The sequence below is a fragment of the Nyctibius grandis genome, chromosome 3 (assembly GCF_013368605.1).
Source record: "Nyctibius grandis isolate bNycGra1 chromosome 3, bNycGra1.pri, whole genome shotgun sequence".
Taxonomy (NCBI): Eukaryota; Metazoa; Chordata; class Aves; order Nyctibiiformes; family Nyctibiidae; genus Nyctibius; species Nyctibius grandis.
The window spans coordinates 76,521,518-76,542,263 of record NC_090660.1 but is presented as its reverse complement, the minus strand read 5'-3'; the positions used below and the strand labels follow the sequence as shown (position 1 = coordinate 76,542,263).

The 20,746-nt window shown below is 38.9% G+C and overlaps 1 protein-coding gene across 8 annotated transcripts in view; it reads left to right on the top strand.

Annotated features, from left to right (window-relative positions):
* Positions 1-20,406, top strand: part of EYA1 (EYA transcriptional coactivator and phosphatase 1) — a 170,117-nt gene extending 149,711 nt beyond the window's left edge. For 7 of the 8 annotated variants that reach the window (XM_068395941.1, XM_068395939.1, XM_068395938.1 and 4 more), the window contains 6 exons: positions 6,757-6,815; positions 7,013-7,173; positions 7,383-7,497; positions 7,789-7,910; positions 9,899-9,999; positions 18,219-20,406. In XM_068395941.1, coding sequence (XP_068252042.1) covers positions 6,757-6,815; positions 7,013-7,173; positions 7,383-7,497; positions 7,789-7,910; positions 9,899-9,999; positions 18,219-18,299 — 639 coding nt within the window. In that variant the 3' untranslated portion in view covers positions 18,300-20,406. Of the gene's footprint in view, positions 1-6,756; positions 6,816-7,012; positions 7,174-7,382; positions 7,498-7,788; positions 7,911-9,898; positions 10,000-11,274; positions 12,225-18,218 lie in introns of those variants that run through there. The other variant, XM_068395940.1, reaches the window with a different exon arrangement.
* Positions 20,407-20,746: the final 340 nt, after the last annotated feature.

Genomic DNA, 20,746 nt, shown 5'->3' with positions numbered 1-20,746 from the left:
ATCCTTCTAGTCAAGTAAAAAACAGAGATTTATTTGTCAAGTTTAATGACTACTATTAAATAATGTTGCGATCCTTGCATGTTGTTTTTCTAAAATTAGAACAGAGACTAGTTGGAGCAATCTGCATTTTATTTTGCAGGAAGATAATTACAGCTATAAGTAAAAAGGTGTAGAAGCCAACAGATTTATAAAAAAAAATGCAAACTAGCTTTGGAATATGCAGTTCTTTCTTGGAAAAACATTCCTTGGCAATCTCTAAGCCTGTGTTTCCCAAAGAAGCATGTTGTGATGGCTTATAGAAGTGATGAGTATTTGTGGAGCAGATAATAATCTGAAAGGGTATATATCTTAAAGGGTATATATCTTATTTCTGGAAAAGACGTAGACAGAGATACTGCTGTCGTAAAAGCTGCATAAAAAACACAGCAGTGTACACCAAAGGATTTTTTTTTAAATTAAGGTTTTTTTCAGATACATCACATTTATAAAGGATTGCAGCTTTAACTTGTTTTGCCAGATCTGTTCTCACATGTACATGACCAAATTTCTCTACTGTTCAGTAGGGAAAATGAAGCAGTGGATATAATTGCGTAATGACAGATATGAGAGGAACAGAGAATCCCAGCAATCATTTCCTGTGAGTTGGCCAGCTTCCAGGCTGTCTCAATGGGCGTGCTGATGTAAAGGCAAAATGAAAATAGCTTGTTCTGAAGGGTGGTTGTTGGGGGTTTTTTCCCCCCGCCCTCTCTCATTTGACTTTGCAGACTAAGGTATTGAAACAATTAGTTGACAGTGAGGTGTTAGTTTTCTCACGGTAAATTAAGAAGATTAACCAAATGCGGAAACGTATTTTAGCTATAATAAGCAGATTTGGGACTGTAATACTTTGGCATCCTCTGAGGTTATGTTCATAATATTATTCACGTTATTCCTTTTCATAATGTGCAAACTTGTCCAGAGTTATCTTACACTCAGTGTTTATTCAAAGAGAGCAGAATTATTAGATTTATTTTTGTTAGTTTTGTAACACAGAAATGTAGATGATCAGCATGCTAGCCATTACGTCACTCCACTTGACATGTAGTATTGGCACAGATAAGAGGAACTCTTGTAACAGCCTTAATATCTTTTTGTTATTATTATTAATTTTCCTACAGTAAATTGAGTAGTGAGGCATATTTTACATAATTATGTCAGAAGTGCACAACTTGACGGGTGGTAGCAAAGGAGCAAAGTAATATAAATATTTGCAGAACATTTCTGCCATAACCTAATGCTTTGCATATGAATCTTTATAAAGATCCTAAGTTAGTTTAAAGGAATGATTCCAGAAGACTACATAGGTCCAGGCATTTTAAGAGCTATGAATGATGACTGTGGAGCATCTCTGTGAGTTTTTGGCTCGTCGTACAAAAACAGAAAAGAGAAGGAGGAGAAGTTAGCAGGAAGGAGTTAGCAAATGTTTTGGGAAAGGAGGAAGGAGAAGAGACAAGCTTTCCATGTACAAGTCTCAGGCTAGACTCATCTAGTCATTCATTTTTGATTGTTGTTTTTCTTTGGCTTACTGCATTTCACTGGGGACATATTTTCACTTAGCAAATGATTGCAGCATTTACAGAGCTCCTGCAATCACGTATCTGCTGCCGCTTCAAGCCTCAAAGCAGAGCTGATGGAAGGGAACATAGAAACAAGTCTCACTTACTCCATGCAACGTCTGTTGGTTTAATTGGGCTGCTGCAGATTTGTTTCAAGCTAAGCTACCAGCAGTGGCACTGAAAGGTCTGAGGGACACAAACACATGGATCCATGCAAGCCAGCTGTGCGAGAGAACAGCAAAGGCCAGCATGGACAGTAACTTCTTAAACTACCATCAGTGGGTTTGCTAAGTTACACATGCTGACACTCTCATTTTTCCTTAAGCTGATTGTTAAGTCCACAGACAACCCCCAATATCACCATTAACATCCTATCTTTGAGCATGCTTTGAGCATGTTACTAATGTTTTATAACACCTGCCTAGAGTCCTCCCTCATCCAAACTTGCACTTTAAAGGTATACAGGAAATGTCTCCTTTCTCTCCCTTGACAATAGCTTTTGCTGGGCTCTCCCTCGTACAGGCTTTTAAATCCTCCTGCATTTCACAGCATGCTTTCCTGAACTGTACCTGAACTGAAAAGACAGAATCACAGAATCACAGAGTCAGTCAGGTTGGAAGAGACCTCTGGGATCATCGAGTCCAACCATTGCCCTGACACCACCATGTCAACTAGACCATGGCACTAAGTGCCATGTCCAGTCTTTTTTTAAATACATCCAGAGATGGTGACTCCACCACCTCCCTGGGCAGCCCATTCCAATGTCTAATAACCCTTTCTGAGAAGAAATTCTTCCTAATGTCCAACCTGAACCTCCCCTGGCAAAGCTTGAGGCTATGTCCTCTTCTCCTATCGCTAGTTGCCTGGGAGAAGAGGCCGACAAGACGTGCTGTCTCCCTTTGCAGAAGATGAATTTTCTCTCTGCCTTGAATTCTTTCTTAAAGTGTAATTCTCCTTAAAGCTTTTTGAACAAATCTCCCCAACTTCCAGACAGCACTTATTTGACGTAGCTCTGAGGGTGCTGCCTTGGGCAGCTGCCAGGCTTCTGCCAGGAGGACCAGTCCCACTCCCACCACCCAGCCCCACTCTCCTGCTGTTTCCCACAGCACTGTCAAGCTACTGTGCTGGTCGCACAGAAAACCAAGCGAGAATAAACAACCGCTCCAGGTTTCTGACCAACTTGCCCTGTGATTGCTGGCCACGGCTGCAAAGGATCTGCAGCAGAGATATGAATCAGAGCAGCGTCGCTTCCCTAGACTAAATTACCCTTTGCAAACACGTGTCCTATCCTGTGTCTGCCCCTCATACACAGAACATGCATACAGCACCATGAATAAGGTCTTTTAAAGTTTCTGTATGTTTTAGTAGCCCAAATCTCATTTTCAAATGTGAATTAAGCACCTTGGCAAGGGTTTCATCAAAATCAGTGCAGTTTAGAAGACTTACGTGAGAACAGGGTTTAGATGCCTAAGATGCTTTGCCCTTCTGAAAGTATTATCCCTGAACTGTACCAAGTATATTTTGCTTTCCAGGGATTGATCCCAAAGTGCAGAGCTGCATCTCAGCCTGTCTGACTGAAATCCAAACCTTCAGTGCAAACATGTCATCACTTGCAGTCCCTCATGAAGATTTCAAACTGGATACACTGAAGTTGCAAGGTCAACACCTTTAGGAACAAAACACAGCTTGCTGCATAATCTTTATACATAAACCACAGGACATTTTGCTCCTTACTTGCCAATTCAGCCTATTTTAAGAGAATCCAACAATTTTAATGTTCTGCTTTGGAGCTGACTGCTAAACTGATTTTGTCATAACAAAATATATCTGCATAGATAACATATTTATAGTGTTTCTTCAGGGACTTTCAATATTAATTTCAGATATCACTTTGCCGGAGAAACTAGGAGGAGAATATTAGTACTGTATTTCCTATGAAAATTTTACAGAAGTGTCAAATATATCTGTAAAAGTTTGAAATGGCAAGCCTGCAAACAAACCAGTGTCTTTTTTTTTTTCTGAATGGCTGTTTAGCTCTAAGTTAGCTCCCATCACAGAAGCTTTCTTGGGAAGTACTTGAAGATTTTATGAGTCTTCGTATTTTTATTAAAAATCTTTTTTGCAAAAAGGTACTGGTTGGAAGAGCATACTTTATTTGTTGGTCAGTGTCAAACTTCATTTTAGCATATTCCTGATTATGGTGCATATTGAGTAAACTGCTATTTTAATATGTTGAATGTGTGGGTGCTTGCTTATAACTGATCAGGGGACTGAACAGTGTCTCAGGTAGTCTTTGCTCACGAACAAAATGCTCCACACAAAGCAAGCAGATGAAAACAAATACAAGGTGTTCTGAAGCAAGGTTGGACCGGATCAATTAACACTGGGCAGGTAGTTGGCTTCTTTGAAGAGGTATTCCTGATGAATAACTTTACTGCTAAAAGACCAATTGCTAAATGTGTGTTTTTCCTTCCCATGTTCAGGGGTTGAAAAATGCACCCATCACTCATTAGCTCGAAGTCAGCTAGACAGCGTGAAAAAATAGCTGGCACTCAAAGCTCACATTTAGCCTCAAAGCTGTGTCCTGCCACTCAACAGGAACAAAATAGTCATGCACTATTTGTGACCTTCATTTTCTTGTAACATTGTGTCAATCACATTGGTCTTTAATCTTTTCCAAATTATAACATGTACCTCTTGTGCTTTAATTTTGCTTCATGCCCTTCCTGAATTTAGGTTTTTTTCTTCTATTACTGACAAAAAAGGACACTATCTCTCTCCATTGTATTCAGTAGTTCATCTGAAATTTGTAGTGTTTGTGACCTTTTCTTCACTTTGTGTACTTTCTTGACACTGTTTCTATACCTTTGCCCCACCAGGTTTTGGTCTCTGATTTCTTTTCTGGGTTTTTCTCTCCAAAATCCCTCTTTCTTTCAATACCATGATTTCTATTTCTAATGTATCATTTCAGTTCTCACTTTCTACCTACCAAGCAGATGGTTAGACAAACAGGGATAATGTCTGTGATGTCCCAGGGCTTGTGATGGTCCCAAGATCTTGCAGCATAAATTAAAATTCCAAGTCCTCAGGTCCTCTCTAACTATGGGATCTAAGATGTAGTGGTGTCATCTTTCCTGTCTCTCTGTTGCCTGAGCGAGCTGAATTTGGAAGTCTGTTGGGTTATTCCTTCTTTCAACCACTCCCGGGAGAAGCTCATCTTCTACTCCTTCCCTTAGTTTTTCCCTTAGATTCCCTTAGAATCTTTTTCCCAGATTTCTGTTTTGAATCCTCTTCTCTAGCGACTTGTGCCAGTTGTCATTCATAGTTTCCAGGCTGGGGGAGGAGGCTATTGACTTAATATTCACTGCTACATTGACAACTGAAGCTTAAGTTTTCTATCCATGGAGACTTTGAGAAGTCACTGAGCAGTGGAAGAGTAACTACAATGGGAAACTCGTGGATTCAGGAGAGTATCCCTTCATTAACTTACACTCAGTTCATATTTGAATCGTTAACTTCATAGGCATTTGGAGGGAGAGGACCTTGCAGTTTTAAACAAAAAAACTTGATTTCTGTGAATTTGATAACTTGCTGAAGAAGCTTCCATCTTTTTTCTAGCCAAGTTGATTTTCAAAGCCTGGCAACATATGTTCACACTTGTAGTTTCAGCTGTGTCTGTACATCTAATACATTTTGTCTGCCAGAGGAGGAAATTCACTGTATGGTGGTTAAATGTGAGCAAATGTAGTATGGTCTTTCCTGTGCTGGTGGTCGCTCTTACCTTTCTCTCTAGCACAAGCTTCCTATGTGTAAAATACAAGAGAGTGCATATTGCAATAAGAATACGTATGTGTTGTACAAGTGCAAAAGACCACACCTTGTTCTTCAAAGTGTTTGAAAAGTTTCTGAGGTATTTTTCGTAGACCTATGTTTTTAAAAATCTAGAATCCACAGCCATCATGTGAGGCCAAATAGACTTCTTCAGCTTTTTTCTTATCTGAGGTTGTTGACCTCAGGAGAGGAGGAGAAGGTTACAGGGTCAAAGTCTTTTCCTCCTTGGAGCTTGCTGCTTGCTGGGAGAGGGTTGGCTGGAAAATAGATGTTTTAGAAAAAGGGTTGAGGGTCATGATTTTAATTCTGTTAGGGAACAGCTGGTTTGAGTTTCTTTCCACTTCTATCTTCCCTCCCTTCCTCACAAATCCATGGAGAGAGAGAGAAATTTGTTCAGAGGAAAGCAGTAACACAAAAATAAAAGATTGCAGTATTTTCATGTTTAAAATAGATCATGTTTGTTATAGGACTTCACATTAAGAAAGAGAAGAGGAAATTATTAAAATACTTGAAATCCATTATTGTTTCAAGCATTGAATTGAGATTGATCTAGAGTGCCAGAGGTTTATTTGTTTTCCTGCCAAAAGTTAAATTGTTAATAGCAATGTTCTAATGTTTTTTGTGGATAAATAATACACATTATGATTTTTAATTTAGTGATGGACAAAGCTAATTATGAATGTGCCGTGTTAGTCGCTGAAGAAAGTTGGTTTGATTTGGCTATTTCTGTTCAGATTTTCTTCATCTTTGCATGCTGCTTTCATGCACTAAGACCAAAGAGAGAGAAGGAAACTCACAACTCTCAAATGAATGGCAAACTAGGAACAGATTTTTCGTCTGCGCTCCTCTGAAACACTGGCCTCAGGCTGTGTTGGTGTGTGGCTCAACAGCAATCAGAGGTCATAATTTCATTGGCGGTTAGCATCAGGTTTAATTTTTCTAATATGTTGCATTTACCAAAATGTCTGGTTTCAGTTACACTTATGCACTACACTGAATCAGCTTTGAGCAGCATGATGTTTTAAGGTACCTGAAAGGCTACAAGATCGTTTATGGACCACATATGCTAATTGTTTTTAACCACTTTCCTTTCTAAACATAAAAATGTGTTTTTGGAAAGCCATTTAACAGTAGTAGGTAATGTTGGTGCACATTTATTCTAAGAAATGAGCACAAGGAATAGGTAAAATAGTTGTTTTAACAAGACTGCCATCTACTGATTTCCACAATTAAAAATATCCCTGATGAGTAGATTGTTCATAGTTTTTTATAGCTTTATTTTCGAGATTTGCAAGATCAAGAAAGTTATGAAGTCTTTCTGTCACCTTAGGAATGCGACCAGGTTCACATTGACGACGTGTCTTCAGACGACAACGGTCAAGATTTAAGGTACAAGAGAACTGAACAAGATTGCATGTTGCTTTGCAAGTTCCTTCCTGGGAAAGCAATGGACTGCTGTAACACTTGCAGTAGCCCGCTGTCTTTTTAGCTGCCTTAGCCTTTGCAACCCAGCAAAGTGAGTAGCTGGTGGGTGGATGTAGCCTGTTGCCTTTTGTTAATCTGGGAGTTTTCTTATCTCTGACTAGCACCTATAACTTCGGCACAGACGGCTTTCCCGCGGCCGCCACCAGTGCGAATTTGTGCCTCGCGACGGGGGTGCGCGGAGGAGTGGACTGGATGCGAAAATTGGCTTTCCGCTACAGACGAGTAAAAGAAATATACAATACCTACAAAAATAATGTTGGAGGCAAGTGACTCTGAAGTATATAACAAATATAGATGAGAAGTAGTCACAAGGAAGAACTTTTGGTTTCTGTTCCTTTTTTAACATGGTAGTGTTTAGTGAGCTGTTTAGTTTGCAGTGTGTGGAAAATTGTCTCTGAGCTAATGAAACCAAAGGAAAATGACAGAACATTACTTAATTTCGGTGCAGACATGCCCTTATCTACTCCACAGGTCTTCTTGGTCCAGCAAAAAGAGAGGCTTGGTTACAACTAAGAGCAGAAATTGAAGCTTTGACGGATTCTTGGTTAACACTTGCACTGAAAGCACTCACCCTTATTCATTCAAGGTGAGTACGAAGACTACGGGGTAGTTAGGAAACTTAAGGATGTCTGCTGATGATCTGGAAGAGGCTGCCTGATCTGGTGGGCAAAATGCTGAACCTGGAAGACCTTCTTCTCATTCCTTGTTCTGGTCTGACCATGCCACTCTGTACCTTACTCTCCTGTAAGGTGGAAAAAAACCTCTTTCTTTGTAAGTGGCAATAATAATAGTGAGGGGTTCTGATGGGAGGAATAAGGTTTTCCTTGTTCTGTTTAGTTTTGTTAAAAAAAGGATATTTGCATTTTCTCTTCCATAGGACAAACTGTGTGAACATTCTCGTAACAACTACTCAGCTAATTCCAGCTCTGGCAAAAGTCTTGTTATATGGACTAGGGGTTGTATTTCCCATAGAGAATATTTACAGTGCAACTAAAATAGGTGAGCTATTTTTATATGTTGTGATACACTTGAAGCGGTAATTCTAAATAAAAAGATATTGCAGTCTATATTTATTTCTTACATGCATTCGCTGTAGCAAATATAGAGATTACTAATACCTGATCTCATGAAACACTTTTCATGCTAAAGCATCCTAAAAGTGCTTTTCAAATGTTCGTCATCATCCAGCACAGAAAGCTTCATATAGCTCTATTAACACTGCTGCAGCCTCTATTAGGAGGAAATATAATTGGTTTTTTGTCATCATTTCTCAAAACTGTGAGGCTGTGTAGCAGTTGAGAAGGCTTTTTAGTAGGCTGTGAGTACAGAACACTGAAGTCTCCCCAGATTAGCAGAAGAAAGTCTGTAAAGGTAAGACCTGGCTCCGTTTGTTTTCATGGGCTCTGGAGCAAATTTTGGTAAACCATTTACCAGAAGCAAGAATGTTTTGCTGCAGAATGTAATTATTTAAGTTCATTCATACTGACTGTAATAAGCTTCAGTTGGGCAAATGTTTATTTCTGTTTTCTGATTCAATATAAAAGATGTTTTTCTGAGTATGTAGAAGTACATAGGACCAGATGGCAACAGTGCTTGTAGTTTTTAACATAATTATGACATATCTCTTCTGTCTCAGATTCTCTCAAAATTATGGGCTACATGAAAACATTTTTCGTGTGTTCTTAAGTATCTGTAATACAGGAAGTTCAAATGGCCAAGAAAAAATGGGGGGTTATTTTTGTTTGGTTTTGTTTTTTAAAAAAAACTTGGTTGAGAGTTTTATGTAGAAATTTGAAAGCATTACCAAAAAAGACTTAAAACTGTTTTTTCTGGATAGAAATGTTATGGTACTGTCTGTCAAAACTTTAAAGTAAATTAAAACTTTGAATTATAATACTTTAAATACACATTTTAATTAAAACTTTTTAATAAATATTCACTTGTGACTTCACGTACACAGGACAGAAGAGTATTTTTGGAAAACTGTGTTCAGTCACTGACTGTCACAGGAAATAATGAGATTTTTGTAACATGACACGATTCATAATTTTCAAGCACCGTTTCAACCTAGTTAGTGTTGGAGGTTTCTTATGCCTGGTACTACTGTTAAAGGGTGTCTTTGAGTAGTTTGGCTTCTCTGCTGGCTAGAAACCTTTTTTTAATTCCCAACCTATTTGTTCTTACGCTGGTATTGTTCTGTAGCTGAAATAACTATTTTGAAAAACATGATTTTTCCAGTTGGTTGCTGTAGGCACTGTAAGCATGTACTATGACCAGACTGAAGTGATCTTTCAGAATGGGGACACTTGATAAAATTCAACTGTAAGCATTCTTTCTGGCTTCCCAGTACCTGAAGCTTACCAGTATCGGTACCTACATGTAGGACTGGAGCACTGGGATCATGTCCCTAGGTCTGTGCAGTGAAGTAATCAGCCACGTTAATGGATCCCAGTGCAGGATCAAGGACCTTGCCCATGTATTGGATTACAGGCATTTCAATCTAAATCTTTTAGGTGACCTTCTAAGTCGAAATACTACTGTTTCAGGAGCCATGATTAATCTTGTCACAGGTTGTAGAGAAAAAGCTAGAATTTCAACTCAGGTTCAATCAATTTGCTCAGTTCAGGATAGTGGCTGTAAACAGCCAGTAGAGAATTCTCCTGGTAGCGAAATTCCCCCAAAACCTGTCTCAGATTAGAGAAGGAGACAAGAAAGGCGATATTGCGGACCTCTAGTCTGCTCTGTCTATGATGGCATGTGTGCTAAAGGACCTCACGGAGCAGATTTTAAGGTTGCCTGTCAGCTGCTGTGGTGGGAGTAACACCACAATCAGCCTTGGTAAGCCGTCCTGCAGGAGAGGCTCTTCTCTTGCAATAGCTCTAATTACGTATTCAAAGTGTTGGGGATATTTGGGAAAAAAAGTGATTTATTAGATGTCATTCCACCACCACCTATCCTGAACAGTCTGATCTTTTTCTTTCTTTCAGGAAAGGAAAGTTGTTTTGAGCGAATAATTCAAAGATTCGGAAGAAAAGTAGTGTATGTTGTTATAGGGGATGGTGTGGAAGAAGAACAAGGCGCAAAAAAGGTAATGGCCCTTTCTCAGTGTGGGTTGATTTCAAGAGTCTGAAAGCAAAATTGTCTTTTCTTTGGCATGGGACATCACGCATTGACATTTGGGTTTTGTATCTTTGCTTTGTGAAATAATGTTTTGACCATATCTAGTAGAAAGCTGCATAAAGCTGTAGATAATAATGTGCCCTGCTGTTCTCCAAAAGACATTAAACTAGCTATGTATGTTTGATGTATTTCAAAAAAGGAGCCAGAAAATGGACCCCAGCTTTTGTGCCAAGAGCTAATAGTTCTGTTTTCATTGGCATCCCAAAATACCGCATAGGATGTTATGAATGTAAGCAGAAAATGGCAATTCTTGCTGATCAAAGGCAGTGTGTGATTTGACTATGTGAAATACGTATATGTCACACCTTGAAAAGGTATGTAGGACAGGAGTAGGTATACATAAATTTCAGTTTTCTTGTGCATCCATAATTTGGATTCTGCCTTCAGATAACTACTTGCAGCTTGTCCTGCATTCATAACCTCAGTTAACTGAGCAGAGGATACTAGTTGACTATGTCTTTATTATTTTTTGCTTTACTCTGGGAAGAAGGGAAAAATTCACTTTTTTTTCCCAGTGTGCAGTAAGCTCCATTAAAAAGCAATACTTCCCACTGACAAATAATAGGTAGTGTTCCTAGCCTTGCTGTACTACCCAAGTACAGCAGATACAGTCTTCTCTTGGGGGAATGAGGCATAATATTGGCTATCTGAACAATAGGAGAAAGAGGAGGAAAATGGGGATTTCTGTTCTTGCTTCCTTTTACAGGTAAATTGCTTTTACACAGCTGCTTTTTTACCACGAAACTCTCTGTGGTACTTCTATATCTGTTTCCACTGTAACTTTCTAAATTGGAGAAGTGAAACTAATTAGTCCGCATGGCATTTTAGCAACCATTGACTGGTTTTGCTTCACGAAAGCTGGGTTTTGTGCCCCCGAAGCATTGCGGGTAGGTTCCCAGCTCGTCCCGGGAGCTCTTCGCAGAGTCTCAGTTTCATATATCCCTTTGGCGGACTGACGGGAACAGTTTGCTCCTTTCTCCTTCAGAAATGCCTTTCATCTTTGCGGAGAAATGTTTTCCCTCTGTAAATGATTACATTTTAAAAGCTGCATTTAAGATCAGGGGAGAAAAAAAATTCTTCTCTTTGTTCCTTTTCTGTTGCTTGGTGAAATAGTGTTGTATATGATAATGGCAGGAGTAGTCCTTTCAGTAACATTATCTAATTCAATGCTTTTTTTTGACAGGAAACATGATTCAGAAAAGCATAAGAAAAAGCCTTTCCAGTTGCTAAGAGGAGTAGCAGTATAGAAAGTTCCTTTGTGCCATTACTTCTGTGTATTCTGTCTTGGTGGAAGGAATTTTCAGATTCAAAGCATGTTAGATGCTCTGGATTAAATTATCTGCTGCAGCAATGCCAGAGAAGTCAAAAAGTAGACCAGCAGCCCTGCCTTTCTGCAGAAGCTATTAATTTGATTAAGGAAAATGCTTCTGTGATTCTTGTCCTGCTTCTTACTCCACCAAAAAAGAAGTCACCATTTCACACTGTGAAAGCAGGATTTGCCTCTTAACTTTTGGCCCTCGCATCCTGCAAGAGCAAGAACCACACCGTGCCTTGTGGTACGAGAAGCTGCTCCCGACTCAGATGATGCCTTTTTGGTTATCTGCTTCTCAGGTTGTTTTTAGGGTTATTAGGAGGAGTGAGCATGGGACTGCACCCTAGTGTATACTGTGCTTCAGTTTAAAGATGTATACCCTGTCTAAGGAATAAATGGTATCACTGTATTAGAAAATAGTAAAAGCCTAGACCTTCTCTGGAGAGTGTGCGAACAAAACAGAAGAAGATTTACCCCTTCAAGAACACCCAAAGCCCATCAATCCAAAGTGACATAACTGTCCCATGATGTACCCCATTGCCTTGCTTATCCCCTGAACCTTGTTAGCTGGCTCCTTCCTACCTTCCTTGCCATCAGCATGTTGGGTTTCGTGATATTCTCAGGGCAAGGACAGCTTTTGTGTTATCCCTTTGCACAGCACTTGCTGAAGGAGTTTGACCTGAGGTGAAGCCCTTAGCATATGTACGTTTCTGTACACTACTTAGAGCGTAAACAGTACACCCTTCTTTAAATAGCACTTAATTGATTACCTGTAAACTATAATGAGTATTTTTAAGTGAGCATATAAATTCAAACCTATTTAATTTGAGAGACTTTTTTGTTCTGTGTTCATTTAGTGAAAACAGCTGAACTTCCAGCTTAGGAGTTAAGAAAGATAAGTTTTGATACGAAAACTAATTTACCAATAATTTATCAATTGCTTCATCATAAAACAAGATTTTCATTTATGATGTCCTTCATTCACGGAAAATCCTGAGTCAATACAAGTATAGGAAAAATAAAGGACACATTTTAAATCTTTTTATTATTGTCATTATTGTAAAAATTCAATAATAGAAACTTTTAAATACCATTTAAAAGTTCATTGCTCTTTTGAGAAGCATTTTAGGATAGATTTTTTTCATTAAATGCCTCTTCTGATTGATGAAAATATATACAGTACACTGAGGAAACTGCACGCTTTTACATTTCACGTAGCACAGGACAAGCCATGGTATCAACACCTTTGTTTAGCTGTCACTTCCAGCAGAATATTTTGTAAGACAATTTAAATTCTCAGGACGTTTGCGTTGCAGACTGAGGAATAATCATACCTTTCTGGATCAGTTTAGCACACAGGCAGGGTGGCTGTAATGCCAGGGTTCACGCAGAGGTTGCCACCTTCGGATCAGCTTCCCCAGGAAAAGAGGGAGGAGGGGAGAGAGAAACCGGTGTGAGAGCTGAGAGGTGCTCAGGACGGCTGCCAGCATCGGCGCGGGTGCCGTGTGGGTCAGAGCCACCGCATCTGAGTGCCACTGCGGTGACACGCCTGTTCGCAGAATAAGTTTCTTGGATTTTCTGCCAGAGACTCCATTGTCTTGGCATTTTGTTTTGCTTTGCTTTGTTTTATTTTGTGTTTTGGTTTTTGTTTTGTTTAGATGTGTTATGTTTTGTTTTGCTTTGTTTTGTTTTGTTTGGGAAATACTCATAAGGCAGAAAAAAAAACCAACTCCTGAGTTTTTCTACTTAGGAGAATCCTCCAAAGGATTTCTAATTTGCGAGAGGAGACAAAGGAGGAGGCTCTCTGCACTGAGGAGCTGGATTTTACATCAGGTGATTCGGGAGAGCCTGGGCAAATTGGCTTCTCCCTTTGTCTCCAAAATGGTCATGCTGCCTCGGAGGGAAACTGGGAGGAAAAATCATAAATCTTTGTGGAGCAATAAATAGAATATAAATGGGTATCCAATATGCCACTGCTTTTAAGCTCACAGTCACACTGTGCTGGTCAGGTTTGGGATAGGAAGTAAAGACGACCGCTTAGCAAATCTGGCAGGAACACAACAAAAATACCGTGAAAGATGACAGAAACTGATGACTTTTCTATTCAAATCTGTCACAAATCTCAGGAGTAAGGTTTTTGTATAAATATGTATTCATTGAAGCAAGGAGGATAGTCTGCACTTTTTGGTGTTGCCATCAAAAAAAAGGGCTTCGTTTTGTGCATGTATTAATAGAAACACTTTATTTTGTTGAATAAAATAGTTGAAGTTTTGTTCTTTTAGTAAATACACGCTGAAAAATAATATTGCCTCTATTTCAGAAATAAAATACCTTAATGTTTTAGGTTATGTAGTAATATTCTAATCATTAGATTTACTAAATTAATAATTTAACATTTCATGCTTTTTACACCAAAATCAAATTCAAACGTTTGCCACCATATTTCATTTCAAAATGTCATCAAAATTAAGTCATTAAAAAGTTCAGAAATATACTTATTACCAAGTATCATCTACCAAACAATTCATGTTTTTTAAAAGACAAATCTTCCTATTTACGTGGAAGATACTGAAATAGTACAAAAAATCATTGTTTTACTACCAGTCTAGATGCATATTCCTCCAATATGCAATAAGAAAAGCTTTCTTATGGTTTCATTAGATACTAATGCATCCAGTTACACTGGCTATTTGTTAGCAATTAGCATTTGTCATCCATTCTGCCACAGCAGCAAATGAGATATTAGCATTTTTCAGTGTGCTCAGAATAGAAGACACGTGTTGCACATGATGTGTGTGCTAAGCACTGGCAGGGATGGCTTTCTAAAGGCAATATTTAGTAAATATATATACAAAGAAACTCTTGCCCAGTCCTTTGGTAAGAAAAAATGTACTTCTGTGTCATGGGTGTGTTGCCACTTTTGACAGGGCTGAATAGTTGTGGATAAATGGGGCATGTTAATACAGGAATAATGTATAAGGTTTTGTATGATAATTTTGTTACTTTAAATGTTTTAGTTTTGTACGATCATATGTTATCTTAGATAAGGTGAAAATTACTGTATATGCCCTGTGAACACGTGTATATATGGATACATATGCATGTGAGACTGTATATACATACGCAAACATATAAGATAGATATATATAGATCTGTATCGGGTTCGTTTCCCCTCCCCTTAGCAATGAAGGCTGTGCCGTAGGGTCAGACTGATAGAGATCTGAATCGGCCGCGTTCGGCCGTGCAGAGAGCGCCAGTGCAGATTCCAGCCCCGTGCAGCCGCCGCGTTCCTGGCGTGCTTTATTTGTTGGGAGTGTGCCACTGGTCTTTTGACCTATATGCAGGAGAACTGAAGATAATTATAATCCTGAGGTTTACACAACCTCTTTATTTTCATGTGACTCTCCAGAATCATTCCACACCTCATTCCTGTAACTACATGGAGTAAATGGAAGTATACTCCTTTCACAGACAGGCATAAATAAAGCGGAGGACACTTGAATGAATTTGAAATGGAAAGATATAGCCACAATAATGACCACTTAAAGTTTTGGGTTAAAATCTGACCATAAACAGCTGAGGGTAATCCAAAACTCGATATTGCATATGGGCATCTAGCAAGAATCGCTGTGATTTGATTTAGCAGAAGCTAAACCTTCTGTTAAATCAATCAGGGTCTTTAACTGCCCTAGCTGCCTGGTGTGTGTACGCTCTGTGGTGCTGAGGTTGTTACTAGGGAAGCAGTATAATGCTGGAGCTGCATGAAGTGGGAGCTGGAAGCCAAGAATTTATTACTACAATTCTCCCTATTCATTAGTTTGCTGTATGACCTTGGAGGGCATCCAGGTTATTGACTCTTGGCTTCTGCAGAGACACTACGCAAAGGCAGGTGTCCACCAAACTCTTCACCACGCCACATCTTAGGTATGCTATTTACATCTCCCTGACTCAGTGGCTGGGGCAGAGCTGGTGCCAAGCTGACTAAAAGAGAAGCAGGGAGCTATGGCTGGCTGGTGGAGGGAGCAGGTAGGCCCTTACCTGGCAGGGGGCTTGTGAGAGAAGAGGGAAACTGCAGCTGCTCAAGAAAGCGAGGCAGCACTGCTGAGCACCACCGGCCAAGTGCAGTCAGCTGGCAAACACTGCACGGACCTGCTGCAAGCACAAACCTGTGCCTGTTTGTCCTTGATGTAATACCCCTATCAGATGTTACAAATTCTGCCAGGAAGATCTCGCAGCCTGAATAAGAGATAGGTGCACAGAAGCTTTTGGAGAGTCCGGAGAACAGCATGATTAGGAATTTTTATTTCGTTTTGCTCTTGCTGGTTCGTTTCCTGAACATGGTGCAAGAAATGAATCTTCAGGGAAGATTTGAGTTGGAAAGCAGCAGTGTCTGACCTGACAGAGCGTAGAGGATAGACTATCTGTAAAATGTAACAGGGAAGACATCAGGATATGGAGTATTAACTGAGTGAGCTAGTTCCTGTTGCTGGTGGAGCATAGAGACAGTACAATGGAAGTCTAGATTGAAGATGTAGAAATAGTAGGTGTTATAGTCAGTGTTTAACACTTCCTTCTTACAGAAAGGATTAATCTCTAAAAGTGTGTTGGAAATCGTGTTTTTCCCAAACATCTCAATTGTCTGTGAATGATTTCGTTTATTTGGTTTGTTCTCTTCATAAGCAGCTATTGCTCATACATTTATCTTCCAGCTGAGATTTAGTCAGCTGTTTCTGAAGGCTTTGCTAAAGTGAAGCCGAACAGAAACTCTTATCAATGGTGCTCCCTTGTGGGTCATTTTATTTTCTTCCTGAAGAAATTTTTGTGCTCTAAAAGCTAGGTATACTCTGAATGTGGACATCTGTTGATGCATCCATATAACATTTTAATTCAGATCAGAAGTGTCATAGCGAAGCAGACCTTCCAGTCATTCCCCCTCACTATGCTTTGATTAACATCCTTGGACTGGTTTTAGGGGAAAAAAAACCGCACCAGATTTCTTTTAGATAGAACTAAAGAACAATATATTGTCCAGGTGCTCACCAAACGGTCTGCAGCTTCTGATGGGGACTCTTTCCATGATGGCAGACTAGAGCTATTCTGAAGCGAAAACCCTGAAACATGGGCACTGGGTGCTCAGCGCCGCCTCCTTCACTCTGCAGTCCCTCTGGTTGTGCAACTGTACTTGCTAACGCTTGTCCTTCATTGGGTGCGCATTTTCCAGATTCCTTACAGTGCTCCCTTGCTGATCAAGTATGACTCTTTAGTCTTGTTTATTAATATGAATTAATTCACTATTATCTTCTCTGACTCTTGCAAGAGCCACAGTTGATTGCTCCTTAACGGTTGCCATATGACCAGAGAGAGTTGCTGCTACTTACATGCTTACATTTCTTTTAAAAATCTCTGCTTTCTTCTATAAATTCAATGCAACTCATCATCACATCATTATCTGGATTGAAGCAGCATTCTTCTAAAAACAATAATTAATTATACACTGTCAGATGTTTACCTGAGCTTCTAAAGACAAATTTATGATGGGTTCTGTGCTAAGGTGTTTGCCTTCTGAGGTAGGTATAGGGTAAAATTACAGGGCTTAGAGCAAACACGCAGCTGGAAACAGAGTTTCACGTTGTTTTTGAAATTGTTCTCTAACTTAAATTTGAGGAGAAGACCTGAATGAAAAAAAGGAGGTCAGCGTAGAAGTGATAATCAGAAGAGATGGAGTTTTGCCACTGATTTCATAGAATTAGGAATTTACTCAGGAAGTGCTGAAGGAGGATGAAGAAAGCCTCCCTGAGAAGTTGTAGATAAAATGCTTGGGGAACTCAGAAGCTATTGTAATAATAAATAGCTTGTGGTTTGCCTCTAAAGATGCCAGGGCACAAGCTGACCCAATGAAAAGGTGAGCATGATCATGTTAGCCTTCAGAACATTGTTGAATTGAAACTATTTTCCCATGGGATTTATAGAATATTTTCTTGACAAAAGCTGATGGTTATCTTTTTTTTTTATTTATGCAAAAGTTCTTGCTGACACTATAATCCCTGGTTTAAAGATAGTTCTTAATCAGATTTTTACCCTTCATGGATGAGGTAATGTGTGCTTTTGCCTGATATTTGTGGTTTTGGTTTATTCAGGTTCTTTGCAAATGTATTTGTGCTCCAGACAGATTTTATTACAGCTAATAGGAAGAAAATATGTATCTATTTAAAAATTGTCCCATATGGAAAAGATGTTTTAAGATCAGTGCTAACAATGAGTGAAGTTATACAAACCACTGAGATAAAATTCCTTTCAAAGAGATGTGAGCAACATATGAGCTATTCTGAATCACCATGGCTATGTTCTTAACTCACCTGCCAGGGATAGTTCCTCAAGGAACAAACACGTTTTGATAGTAAATAATACTTTTATTTCCTTTATTTTTTGTTTTTTAATCAAGTTCTGTTCCCTTCCTCAAACTACCTGCATGCTTCGTGAATAAGTTATTTTTCTTAATTTTTTTCTAGAAATAATATTCTCTTCTGCAACGTGCTGAAATCTCTTTTTCTTATAAAGATATGAGAAACCCCTCCCTTCTTTATGATCTCCTGACATGTTTGCTGTTGTTCCTGTCGGTAAATAGATTTGTTATTATTGAGAATTTATGCTGCGAGGGTGGGTCAGAGAAACCAGAGATGAACGTGAAGGGCTCGAGGTTTTAAGAGCTCTTTTTCTCTCCTCGCAGTGTTCCCTATCCTTGCGAAAGACAATGGGTGGGTCTAAATACCAGAATGCTTGGGGTTATTTTTACATGTTGTCTGTGCTGTTCACAGCACGCTATGCCATTTTGGAGGATCTCGAGCCACTCTGACCTTATGGCCCTTCACCATGCCTTGGAACTGGAGTACTTGTAGCAGCTCAGCAGCACTTTGAAACCCCAGAGCCTCCTTCTGCCCGTGGACAGGATGCCTGTGTCTTATGTCAGCATTGGACTACAGAACTTTGTGATTTCAACATGTTGACGTACAGCTGCAATTGGTCTTAACCCTTGCCCTTTCAGTAAACGGAGGAGCATGTCTTTTTCTTCAGAACAGCTGTTGACTCTGGTACTGCAAGTCCAATGAAAATAAGCCATGCAAATGTTTCAACAACTCATCTTTACCGTATTTGCTACCAAAAGAAATAGAGAAGGAAAAAAAAAAAGGAAATAAAAGGTTCATACCTGTGAAGAAAAAAAAAGGACCTGCAAATGCTTTGTTGTTTTTAGACTCTTCAATGTGACACACACCATTTCTTCAACACAGCAAACTTGATTGCACAATGAAGACTGAGATTTTTCAAAATGCCAGTGGAGTAATTTTCTTGTGAAGAAGGTTTACTTTTTGGTTTCTCATACCCAGGGTACTCTGTACATCTTTACTTATTTATGAACAGACTATATTTTGACATCATATAACTGAGGATATGTATAATAGGATTAAAGGCTAATTATAAGCCTTTGCCTTATGGTACAGCAACTACTTTTGATTTTAGCACATCACAGAGTAGTTTAAAATATGTCTAATTTAAACTAATAGGTACATCACTGAGACAATCATGTACAGGAAGAATTTTTTGTGTAAATTTGTAATAATGAATGATACTTTTACATATTGTTAAGGTAAACGCTATTGAAAGATAGTAACGCCTTGTTGGTGAAGAATGAGGCCACGTGTGCACAAACTGTTGTGCAGTGCCTTATCAATGTGTTGGATATAAATATGTAGATAATGGATTTTTTTAGATAAATTTGTCAAGACCAAAAGCATGGATGTCAAGTGTCAATAAGAATTGGGTTTTGTTCTTCTCAGCTGTTTCTCTGCCTTTTTCTTTTCTCACCTACTCTGATTATGAAAAGATTGATTTCTTTCCCCCCATGAAGGAAATGTAGATAAAACACAACTGAAGAGGAGTCCTTTGCCGTCTTCTGTTTTCTTTTTTAAAGTTAACATATTAACCCTTTTTTAAAGTATTGAAAAATGTATTAGCAGATTCGTTCCATAAAGAAATAGGGAGAGAACACAAATATATTTTAAGACATGACTTAAACTGGAATCTTGGTACCGAATAGTTTTTGTCTCATGCAAAAATGAAGGTAACTACAATCATCATTATTTTTAGAAATTAGAAATGGGAATATTTTGGAGAAATTGAACAAGAATACTCATATACATTTAAGTTTTTTAATCCTCTTCCACCAGGAGTCAGATTTTCCTAAGATATAACATCCATTGCCGGCAATGGAAATACTGAAATAGTTATTGCTAAGGAGTTAAAATGTGCTTTTGTCTATACCCATTTACAGGACAAACTTAGACTGTGTCTGTCTGTGACTTGTGACTTTCCTAATCTTGAATGAGCTACTTGGTCAGATAAACTGTGAGTCTGACTTTTCGGCTTGAATTGTACCAATTCCCTTTACCCGATTTAAATATCTGTTAAAAAGCAGTCTCTTCTTTTTTGGTTCATTTCCAGCTTTTCTTCTTGTTTTCTTTTGCTAAAAACACCAGCCTTGAAACAGCTACCTGCAAGGCTACAAAGCACCAATGTAGCTACACAACAACACCCTCCTCTATTGGAGGAATCACATTGCTGCTAGAATTCAGTGTTTGTGGATTGCTTTATTACCAACAGAGAGGTTTTTATCCTACCAAGACTTGCACATGTGCTTTACTTTACCCAGTATGAGTGCTGGAATTCATGCAGTACTCACACACGTATATAAAGCACATTGTGGGTAGTTTTTAGAGTTGAGACTATAATTAGCCTTCTTTTTCCTCAAGCAAAGTAGACAGTGATGGGGGGTTGGTTGTCTTTTTTTTTTTTTTTTTTGGCTCTTTTCAACTTTTAGTCACTCACGGACTGAAAAAAACAAACAGTTTATCTAGGCCTTATTGTACAAAAAGTGTGTTGTGTCCACAATTGTGTACAGAATTTTTCTTCAATTTTGTTTTAAATTAATAAAATTGATTTGTGAACGTATTAAGCAATTGTCTTATATGCAAGTCTATGATATTTCTGCCCTCTAGGTCGGGAACGAGGACACATCTCTCATCTCTTTGCTTCACAAGGCAGAAGTTGTTCACCTGCTTGTGCCCAGCTGAGGCATTAAATAGAATAAAAATATTTGCATCTAGTTTACAAAAGGCTCAGGTAGATGGGCAGCAGTTGTTTTGCTTATCAGCAGGAGCTAGAGAAGGTCAGTGCAGAACAGGGGCTTGGTGTATGGTGTCCTGGAAATGTGTGCCTAAGTGAGTCGTAGAAGTAAATGCCTGAACGTTAGGTGCTGCAGTGCCTCTGAATGTCATCCGAAGCAATCCGT